The following is an 11,071-nucleotide window of genomic DNA, read 5'->3' as shown; positions in this document are numbered from 1 at the left end:
TTGTTTGACCTGATTGTAGTATTTCTATTGTATTTTTAACAAACCAAGTGTCGGTTTGGATATTTTTATAAGATTGGACTAAAAATCTCGCTCCTATTTATCTTGCATCTTTTGAGGACCTACCCAGACCATAGCCTTTAGGCTATAAGGGGAGATTTTTTTTCTATAAAATTTAGGCTGAAATATGCTTGGTTGATAGAGTCGTACTTAAATAAGTGGCCCATATTTAGATCTTGAACCGAATGACTAATGACGCCCTCGAGTGACAAGACCACGGAACAGAATGCAAGTGCAGCCACAGATGACTACTTGAACCATTCAAAAAAAAAAACCAAACCTGAAAGAGAGTTCATTGGGAGATGAATGCTCAATCAAGCAAAACCATAATTTCCATGTTTTCCGGGAATAAATCCTAGCTCATACCGAGAAATAAAAACATTTTTTATCTATTGTCCTGCCGGTCTTTGTCCTCTTATTTAAAATGCGATGCAAAAATAAGAAATGGCATCCCACGAATGGCATTTGTCACAAGGATTCATTTACAAATATATTAGAAAGGGGGAACTGAAGAATTCCAATGCACAGCTCTAATCAATCTTTGATGGGCCGGGCTTCGAAACCTCCTTCCTTCCTTTTCTCGAGTGAGTATGCCATGTAGGTTCCAAGAATTTTGTCCCACATAACAAAGAAGGGCTGTGAGAAGTTGTATTTGCTACCATAGAGCTGATGGTGGACGTCATGATACGCACTGTTGTTGCTAAAGAACACATGGAGGAGGTTCCCAGGGAGCCATAGTCCGCAATGGTCGTCCACAGTCTTGATGGTGGCAAAGGAAAAGAAGAAGATGCCGGTCCGAGGAGTCATGCCGGAGACGAGGAAAGATAGAGCGCCGCCGATGGTGTCGAGCAGAAGACCCTCCAAGGGGTGGTTGTATAGAGCTCCAAAGGCATAGGGGACGACGAGGGTGTGGTGCTTGGAGTGGATGTGCTTGTACAAGAACTTGTTGATGTGCATGTACCTGTGAATGAAGTATTGCCATGTGTCAAGGACCACCATGGCGACCAAGAACTGGACTGCTATCACGAGCAGGGAGGGTTGAGGCTTCGCAATTCCACTATCATCACGTATGACCTGCATGATATCCAGATAAAAAATCATTTAGTGCACTGATTTGGCTATATTCAATTCTACGAAACATTGGCCACAACAATGTTAAATGACATAGTTTAAGTGCAACACAGTGAACCAGACACTAGCAACTCCTAGCTAGCTGAAAATGATGATGATCCGAGGATCGCGAGAAGAGGACTGTAATTACAGTGAATAGGAGCAGTGAAACTGCGATTTGGAAAGCCTGCTGAACAAGGACTCCCTTGAAAACGGTCCATTTGGAGACAATGTTCTTCACATCTTCCTCAGCCTTCGTGTGCAATCGATAGTTCTCTAAATCACCTAACACGACATAGATCCCGGAGTATATCCAGTACACAGCGATAGGAACAAAGGTTCCCAGTATCTCATCTGATACTGTGAAGGCCATGGGAGAAGGAAATGGAGGAGAGCTACAAAAGAGTTCTGTTATTTAGTTTCGAGACCTTGGCGCAATTGTATCATGAGGCATTGCAGGACTCTTGGCCTCTTTATATAGAGTCGGAGAAGCTGTGAGTTCTCGGTCTCCGAAGACGGCTTGCGATGACCGAACTGGAAATAACGTAGTGGTTTCCAACTTTGGTATGGTATGGTGTTGAATTGAAACCGAGTCTACAGTCCGCGCTACGCTTTCATTTACATTTACATATAAAACAAACGAGTTTATGCCGTTGCAGAAGAATCATAAGCGGTTGGTTTCCAAGGACTCTCGATTCATTCATTTACGTATAAAACAAACGTGTTTTTGCCGTTCCAGAAGAATTATATTGGGTTGGTTGCCAAGGACTCTCGATTCATTCATTTACATATAAAACAAACGTGTTTTTGCCGTTCCAGAGGACTCTCGATTCATTCATTTACATATAAAACAAACGTGTTTTTGCCGTTCCAGAAGAATTATATTCATGTGGTTGGGTGCCAAGGACTCTCGATTCATTCATGTACATATAAAACAAACGTGTTTTTGCCGTTCCAGAAGAGTTATATATATGTGGTTGGCTGCCAAGGACTTATCGATTCATTAGATTAAGCTTGTAGACTGCAAAGCTTCCTTGGACGTCAACCTTCCAAGGAGAACAATAATAAAGTGAGCTCGAGGGTGTTGACGGGGACCAAATCAAAGTCCTACAATCCGCTGAGCTATTAATCAATAGAATTAGGTCCGAATCTGGTGCACATTTTCCATCCCTATCCACACGTAATATCTAGTCCTTGACCAAATAATTGATGCTCGAAAGGCCTCCAGATTGATTAGACTCGTTCAAACGTTGACTATCTGCATATGATCAAACACATAGTCCTGGCAAGTTTGTCTTTAATTTCGAAGGTAACGGTGAGGCTGACCCAGGTACGTACTTCTTACGTACACGCGTATTGGGAATACAATTTCCAGTTGGTTTGGCTTGGGTACTGGGCTAGCTTGTTGGATCGTGCTAGATGTAGTGAACTAAAGGAAAATCTATGATGTTCCGCTCGTTCTCTTTATGTAGTTTCTTGTCAGATATGGTGCTAGCATTTTTTATGAAGAAAAAAGATTAGGTGCTTGCATGATTAAGATTAGAACTTAAGATTTCTTTGAAAGACCACTAATCATTGTGAGTTGTACCAATTCTCTCTTTGCCAAATCTGAGAGCGAACTGAGTGGGTGTCAAGTGCGGCATGGTATCTGTTTCTTGAAGAAAAATATGATGGAAATGCCACCACACCAAGGTTAATTGGAAACTTGTGCCTCACCAGCCAAGAGAATTGGAGAGACATGGCAACCACTCGATTTAAGGTTGGTACGTTGTGGCTCTAGCTATGTCAGTGAGGACCATCCTCTGCTTCGGGATATTCGGGCTATGGTGAGCGATAGTGTGGCTTTTCAGGCCAAGCATATATTCAGAGAGGCAAACGGAGCCATGGATTAGGTAGCGTTTTACATAGCCAATCACTCCAGAGGCATCCTGTGGGTTGGGGAGGGAGAGCTGCCTAGAGCGCTCCAGGATCTTTTATTTTTTAATTTTATTGGATGTATCTGTACCAAATATGTATGAATCATCCATCTTAGGAAAAAAAAAAACCCTAAGGTCAGTTGGCAGATTGGAGTTTAAAATTAACGGTTACATTTTCTGAACTTGAAGCGGACATGCACTGAATTTGAGATCTAAATATCACTAGTCTAAGCCATAGTTTAGTGGTGGCCTTCGCATGTGAAGATAAATGAGTTGGTAACTACTGTGCTGCAGAGTTCAACTGGAGAGGTCTTCCAATGATGGTCTTCCACATATTAAGTGTTGACCATGGTTGAATAAACCTCAATATACGAGACAGCACGTTTATGAACCATAAATTAGAGAGGATTCATACTCAAAAATTGGACAATATAAGATACATAGCACAGCCACGGTTGATTCCTTGGGCCAATCAGAAGTAGGACCTGACCTGCATTGAGGGTCATGCAGCGCACCAATGCTTGTTGGAAATCCATTTGCACCCATATCTGGAAGTAACAATTAACTTAACTGACGAATACACCATGTCTATATTTTGTTAGTGAGGCTCAGTGAGAATCATCATGTATGTACAATGAAGTTTTATTCACCAGGCATGCATAGCCAGTGATTAAGTCAGGCCTAAACAAATGCACAGAAGTATCTTAGAACTCAACCAGTTATACTGGCCAGTCTATCCGCAGTGAAGCCTGTCTTGGTTACTTGGTATATGATTCCAATGAAGGGCCCTCGAGGAGAAGAGTCATTATTCTGGTGACTCCAGAAATTTGTTGAAATTTAACCTTATATCATTCTGAAAAATGAATTATTGATATAATTAAGTAACTGATAAAATGGGTATACAATTCTGCAGAACATCACATTCTTGAATTAATGATGAGTTCATTTTACAATATATCTATGTTTTCAGAGAAAAAAGAGGATTTCTAGGCTGATTAGCTCTAGTCTTTGATCGGCCGGGCTTCGAAACCTCCTTCCTTCCTCTTCTCGAGCGAATAAGGCATGTATGTCCCAAGAAGTTTGTCCCACGTAACAAAGAAGGGCTGTGAGAAGTTGTATTTGCTACCATAAAGCTGATGGTGGACGTCATGATATGCACTGTTGTTGCTAAAGAACACATGGAGGAGGTTCCCGGGGAGCCATAGTCCGCAATGGTCGTCCACAGTCTTGATTGTGGCAAAGGAAAAGAAGAAGATGCCAGTCCGAGGAGTCATGCCGGAGACGAGGAAAGATAGAGCACCGCCGATGGTGTCGAGCAGAAGACCCTCCAAGGGGTGGTTGTATAGAGCTCCAAAGGCATAGGGCACGACCAGGGTGTGGTGCTTCGAGTGGATGTGCTTGTACAAGAACTTGTTGATGTGCATGTACCTGTGAATGAAGTATTGCCATGTGTCAAGAACCACCATGGCAACCAAGAACTGGACTGCAGTTACCAGTAGGGAGGGTTGTTGAGGCTTTGCGATCCCATTACCATCACTTATGACCTGCATGTCCAAAGACTAATAGACTAAATAAGTTCGCCAGGCTATTTAATTCCATGAAACACTAATAGCATTAGTCTTTGAACTGACAGCCAATTTCGAGGCTTGCTATAGCTCATGAGATGGACCAGACTTCCAAATAGACTGTCCTGAAACACTATGCAGCATTTCCTAGTTGAAAATAATGATGTTGAGCATGATAACTATCTAAACATGACAAGCAGAAGTGCAATTACAGCGAACAGGAGGATCGAAACGGCGATCTGAAAAGCCTGCTGAACAAGGACTCCCTTGACGACGGTCCATTTCGAGACGACGTTCTTCGCATTTTCTTCGGCCTTCGTGTGCAACCGATAACTCGCTAAATCCCCTAACAACACATAGATCCCCGAGTATATCCAGTACACTGCGATGGGAACGAAGGTGCCCAATAGCTCATCTGACACTGTGAAGGCCATGATGGACTGATAGAAAGAAAAGGAGCTCTAGCTAGCTGCAAAAGAGTGTCGTCAGTTTGGTTATGGGACCTTGGTGCAATTGTGCGAAGCATTGGAGAAGGCTTGGCCTCTTTATATAGATGAAGAACAGGGAGAACTGTGAGTTCTCAGTCGCCGAAGACGGCAGAAAATGACTATATAAAAAATAAGGATTTCCAATGACTTGGAAAGAGAGAGGTTTTGATGGCCAGTCCAAGTCCACGTATTATGCCCTCGAAGAATCATCGAATGGTTGATTGCCAAGGCGCATCCGTTAGACTTGGTCAAGAAGCTGGCCCGTGCAAATGATATTATTAACTAAAGTGTGGGTGTTGATGGGGCCTAATTAATGTACAGGTGCAAGAGGTGTAAACGAGCTCAACTCAGTTGATTTCAGGTTGAACTCAAGCTATTGGCACGAATCTTTTTCAAACGATGAAATCTTGTGATGCGTTTAGGAATTCTCATATATATATATTTTGAGCTACTTTCACAATTATGCGTAAATCGAAAGGTTTGCTTCGTTTTATTAGACAAAATATTTTTAATATATGATGGATAAGTATAATGTTTTAAAAAATATATTAAATGAATCGAAACCCTCATCCGCCTGCCTCTTCCAATCGCAGTATACAAAGCTTGTAGTTCGGTGGTCGCAGGCTTGTCTGTTGGAGGGTTTTTTTTTTTTGTTCAGTGATAAAGAGAAAATTTATATAGTATTTGGGATGTGTAATTCTTCATTATTTTTAATAAAATGAGGAACGATTCATTACCATCATTTTCTAAAAATAATGCATTAGTTGAAATTTAACTAAGCCAAATACCATCAACATGGGCAAATCACAATATATGTTTGTTCACTTATCAAGGAAGTGTTTTAAAGGTGCCAGCTTGTTCCATTGAGTACTAGTCCCGGCTTAAATAGGATGGGTGTTACCCGACCCATGGGCCACGGTGGATCCGAAACAGATATAGGTAATGGTAAAGCCTACTCCGAATCCGATTCGGATTTATAAAATTTTTCATAAATCTCTTCCTCAAGGTATAAAAAAAAGTTAATTCGTATGTAAAAAACTTTACCTGATCTGTTTCATTCGACCCACCCCATCTAACTCTATCTGCCCACTTCGTCTATGGGATGGTTATGGGTAATAGACTATCCCACCCATTCTTGACTACTTGTTATGCCTCAGCATAAGCTCCTTTTCAAAAGCCTTCTCTTCTCATCGTATATCATTGTCCACATATCATATAATTTTAAACCACCCACTTTTCTTTCCTGAAACTTTGCGATTCAAGATTTTCATTATGGCAGTTTGCCGTTCCTATCATGACTAAGGTACCGGTTTATAGTGGTGTTAATTGGACATGCATCATGTGATATATTCAAAAAAACCACCCTTTCTACTTGGTTGATAAAACTCAAGGTATTAGCTGATGCAATATCAAATATAACAAATTTTTTCTACATTTTATTTAAAATATTAAATATATTACTAATTAATAAATATTATAATTAATATTTTGTAATTGTATTTCGACATTCCTAAATTAGAGCTGTGGTTTTGATATTTTGGTTCTTTCATATCCGTTATTTTTGAATTTTTCTCATTCTCTATCTTGGCCAAGATAAAATCAGATCTTTACTAATCTTGTTCTTGAACAATGAGATTAGTAAACATCAATATATTGTCTTTCAAAACCCTTGGATTAGCTCCCATGGCTGCCACATGCATGATAAGGGAAGCTTTCCAGATATAATTACCATGAATCATCTAGATTTGGTTCGAGCTAATTAAGCACTTGGATTAGTTCAAGCAATCATTTTGGGCAGAATCAAAAAATTCTAGGTTAGATTGCAGCCATGTCTGACCCAATTTGGTCAGGAGAAGTTCAAATTATGAATGTCCCGTTCCACACGTACAACCAACCGTGGACGAATTATTAATTGGTGATTGCATCAGCTTAACAGTGACTGATTTGTTTTAGAACTTAACACTACGACTACCATGGACCAGACCAAGATCTCGCGAGCCATTTGGAACCGGACCAGGTTCATTACTTTGTTCTCATCCGCCGTACCTGGCGTTGCCACGCCTTGCAACTCCACTTCACAGTAGATTCAGGTATATTATTGGGGGCAATGGGCAGGTTCAAATGGATCAAGACACAAACATCTACTAAGTTAAGTGAAACTTTTGTTAATAGCCATTATAATAGAATTGAAGTCCTTCTGTTATTTAAATGTACGTAGTTTTGAGTATGTAGAATAAGGATATTGATATCTTATATGTTATTCAGCCTTCATCTTGTAAGAGGCTAAGAAACATCATATAATGGTAATAGCAGTCATTACTTGATATTTTACCTGTTTACAATTTTTTTTAACATAATTATGAAATCTAAAATAACAGAAAAATATTGATTTCCCCCTGTTAAAATGGTAGATAAGTGCAATTACATTAGTTATATTATTATGTTTCCAACTAAATGCAAAAAGTGGATGCAGTGAAAGATAACATCACTTATTTCATTATGGGAAAAAAAAAAAATTGATGTCAAAAGAGTCCATTTTTTTGGTAATATATGACAGAACCCTAAAATGCTTACCTGCTGTTAAATTGCAAGTAGGTCTGGCCTGATCTCTGGTTTGGATTGTATCTGAACCACAATTGAAATTTAAAACAAATTAGTCTGTTCAATCCTCCCAAATAATGCTATTTTCTGGTTGGTTGGACCAGGCCAAGGCTCAACAAATTGTCAATGAACCAAATTGTTGGTCTAGCGTTATCAACATCTAAGGCCGTGTTTGAGAATCCAGCAAAATGTGGATCGGATTTCCTGTTGGATTTATAGACTAGAAAGCCCATTTGAGCATGGCTCATATTAACACAAAACCCTTCTAGCCCGGATCTTATGGAAGGAAATTAAAAAAAAACCCTCAATGAGTCTTTTTTTTCTTCTCGCAGACTAATAGGAGCATAGGCAAACTGGAGTTCTACTCCTGGATATTGGATTTCTTTCTCAGCCATGTTTTTGAAATCAAGGAGAACATTGTAACCGCAACACATTGGAACTTGTTGCGGGATTTTCACCCCGGCAACAGCCTTAGTCCCAACCGAGCCGAGCAGAAAGAGACCGCGTCCCCCACGAGGTATTGTCCGCTTTGGGCGCTCCGGTCCGCGCGTCCAGCGCTGACGGAGGGAGACGTTTCCGGCCCGCGCGTCCAGCGTTGACGGGGGGATTGCCCTCACGGTTTTGTCCCACAAAAGGGCCCTCGTGAGGAAAAGACTTCGCCCTCCTCATTATAAGGCACGGAACCTTTCCGCTCTAGCCGATGTGGGACTAAATTCAAGGCCCCCTCCCCCCCCCACAACATAGCCCCCCCAGCGGGAAGGTTCCGGCCAGGTTTTACCCCAACGGGCCCCCACAGTCCTGGAGGGTAGTCAATGGAGAGAGGAGGCTGCCCTCCTTCTAGCGCCATCTGTTGCGGGATTTTCACCCCGGCAACAGCCTTAGTCCCAACCGAGCCGAGCAGAAAGAGACCGCGTCCCCCACGAGGTATTGTCCGCTTTGGGCGCTCCGGTCCGCGCGTCCAGCGCTGACGGAGGGAGACGTTTCCGGCCCGCGCGTCCAGCGCTGACGGGGGGATTGCCCTCACGGTTTTGTCCCACAAAAGGGCCCTCGTGAGGAAAAGGCTTCGCCCTCCTCATTATAAGGCACGGAACCTTTCCGCTCTAGCCGATGTGGGACTAAATTCAAGGCCCCCCCCCCCACACAACAGAACTTAAACCAAATTCTTAAATAAATAAATAGGCACAAACTCAACAAATTCATCCAAGTACTTAAGAAACATCCAAGATTAGCAAAGATTACTTTCCACCACTCTTCTGTCTACCATTTAACAAGAAGGGTCTGTTGACCAATAAGTTACTCTGTAGCTCATTATCTTTACTCTAGCCTGTAGCTCCATGCAGAAAATAAGATTTGAGCATGCATAGGACAAGTGTAATTGTGTAGAAAATAAGTATATGTGCACAAAATAAGCATAGACCAGGACAGACATATATAATTCTATACCATGTCAATATTATGTGAATTGGCATTATTTCAATAACATGGTTAATGGCACAATGATTACATGCAGCCTATAATTATCATAGATCATTTTGATGGTCAGAACAATCCAAACAACCATTATTATCTGATATAATAACATAAGAGCACCTGGAACAATGAAATGAAACATCATAAAAAAATAAATATAATGCTTCAAAAAATGGTTACATTTGTTACTATATCAATCACTATTTTGAATTTCAGATCATTATTATTCATTGTATTGCTAGGGGTATCTCAATCTTTCAAGCCTTGTTTGGATGACAGAATCTATTGGCCATGTGGGAGGAATTCAATATGAAGAGATAAAAGCAAGGCTTCGAGTTCCCCTCACCATGATTTTTTAGGAATTATGAGTTCCACCTTCAACATGATTTACCTTACCCTTAAAATAAGAATTTCAGTTTTAATTATTGCCCTAACTGTACATAGCTCTTGCTTCCAATACCTTTTTTCAATACAATCTCTCTTCGATGGTAGTGTATGGACAAGGTTTTTTATCATCCAAATAGACATCAAAGGTGCACTAGATTTTGTGCATAATAATCTGGCAATCTAACTTTGATGACTAGAAAAAGCTAGTGGTGGAGAGACAATAAAATCTTGTAACTAAGAGTAACCTATAAATATACCATCTTGAAAAAGAATGAAATATTATATACCTTTTAAAAGGTGATTTACGGCATTAATTTCCTAGGGTTGTATAATTTTGCAAATTTTTAGTCACGAAACTTTCTTCTTTTCTGCCATTACACTCTTCTCACTAGCAGCCTATTTTTCTTTTTTTACTGTGGTGACAAATTAAAGCCAAATATGTACTTAAAATTTTTCTAACATTCTACGAGTTTTATGTTGGATAAGATAATATTTGACTTTGCAAAAGCCTGTCTGATAGTTTTTTGTTTTCCTTTTTACTAAAAAAGAATATGAATTTGTTTTTTAAACTAACCAAATATGCCCAAATACACTTTTGAGAGGAGAAAGGGAGTGAGTGATAGAATCTAATATGTTTGCAAGTCAAATTAGAGAAAAGACAGTTTAATTTGATTGATAGTTTTTAAGAAAGAGGTTATTGAGAAATAGGAGGATGGAGCATGTGATGCATTTTTCAAAAGATTATAGAAGTGGTATTTAGGCATAAAAATTAGTAGATGGGAGCAAGAGAGAATATTTTTAATATCAAAATCTCATCTATACTACATAAAAATGCCAATAATTTCTATCTAGAAGCAGTCTAGATCTTTGAATATAATATATTAATACCAACCATCTAAGTCTAGATAAATAAATCCTAGCCATTTAGATCCACACCTAACTTAAATTTCTTCCCAAAACTTTCTCTCTATTCTTGATGCCATGAAAAATTTAAACAATCTCCGTTTCGAAGGATCTCCTTGTAGTTGCTAAGTATGTAATTTCTATTTAGAAGCACTCTTGACCTTTCAATCTAATGAAACAAATCTCAATCATGTAATTCCATATTGATATGGACCCCTTTTTTGGTAGAAATTAATTTAGACCTTTGAATCTAATGAAACAAATTCCAACCTTCTAAATCCTTATCTAACTCAAACTTATCTCTAAATCCTATGGAACAAATCCCAGCCATCTACATCCTCATCTAATTCAAACTTCTGTCCAATAACTCTCCCTTTTTCCCAATCTTATGAAGGATCTAAAATTATGTATGCTGAAGGATCATGGAATAATATAATTTAGATAATTTTTCATAATTTAAATCATCATCAATATTATTTTAAAATAGAAATTTTCTTATTTGTATATTATGTTTTTCTTTATATACGTGCATTTGCACATGCAAGTTTGCTAATTTTTATATACAAATAGATAA

At 39.4% G+C, this 11,071-nt stretch overlaps 2 protein-coding genes across 2 annotated transcripts; both read right to left on the bottom strand.

The window, feature by feature from the left end:
• Positions 1-370: 370 nt before the first annotated feature.
• Positions 371-1,619, bottom strand: LOC103701531 (sphinganine C4-monooxygenase 1-like). Its single transcript, XM_008783615.6, has 2 exons — positions 1,319-1,619; positions 371-1,131 (listed from the first exon to the last, which is right to left on the bottom strand). The coding sequence occupies exons 1-2, from the start codon at positions 1,538-1,540 to the stop codon at positions 592-594; spliced, it is 762 nt and encodes a 253-aa protein (XP_008781837.1). The 5' UTR covers positions 1,541-1,619; the 3' UTR covers positions 371-591.
• Positions 1,620-3,944: 2,325 nt separating this feature from the next.
• On the bottom strand, positions 3,945-5,163 carry LOC103701532 (sphinganine C4-monooxygenase 1-like). Its single transcript, XM_089923577.1, has 2 exons — positions 4,861-5,163; positions 3,945-4,627 (listed from the first exon to the last, which is right to left on the bottom strand). Exons 1-2 carry the CDS (start codon positions 5,080-5,082, stop codon positions 4,085-4,087), a joined length of 765 nt encoding a protein of 254 aa, XP_089779703.1. The 5' UTR covers positions 5,083-5,163; the 3' UTR covers positions 3,945-4,084.
• Between the last annotated feature and the right edge of the window lie 5,908 nt (positions 5,164-11,071).

Source organism: Phoenix dactylifera, chromosome 5 (assembly GCF_051530095.1).
Source record: "Phoenix dactylifera cultivar Ajwa chromosome 5, Ajwa_hap1_PhDact_Kaust_v1.1, whole genome shotgun sequence".
NCBI classification, from domain to species: Eukaryota; Viridiplantae; Streptophyta; class Magnoliopsida; order Arecales; family Arecaceae; genus Phoenix; species Phoenix dactylifera.
The sequence above is the reverse complement of the archived record's forward strand: the minus strand, read 5'-3'. Positions and strand labels throughout refer to the sequence as shown.

Excerpts from the sequence above, each read along its gene's own strand:
- LOC103701532 (XM_089923577.1), bottom strand. The coding sequence starts at position 5,082 with ATGGCCTTCACAGTGTCAGATGAGCTATTGGGCACCTTCGTTCCCATC. Across the intron at positions 4,628-4,860 it reads TTTCGATCCTCCTGTTCGCT|GTCATAAGTGATGGTAATGG; the intron begins GTAATTGCACTT and ends TTGGACATGCAG.
- LOC103701531 (XM_008783615.6), bottom strand. The coding sequence starts at position 1,540 with ATGGCCTTCACAGTATCAGATGAGATACTGGGAACCTTTGTTCCTATC. Across the intron at positions 1,132-1,318 it reads TTTCACTGCTCCTATTCACT|GTCATACGTGATGATAGTGG; the intron begins GTAATTACAGTC and ends GATATCATGCAG.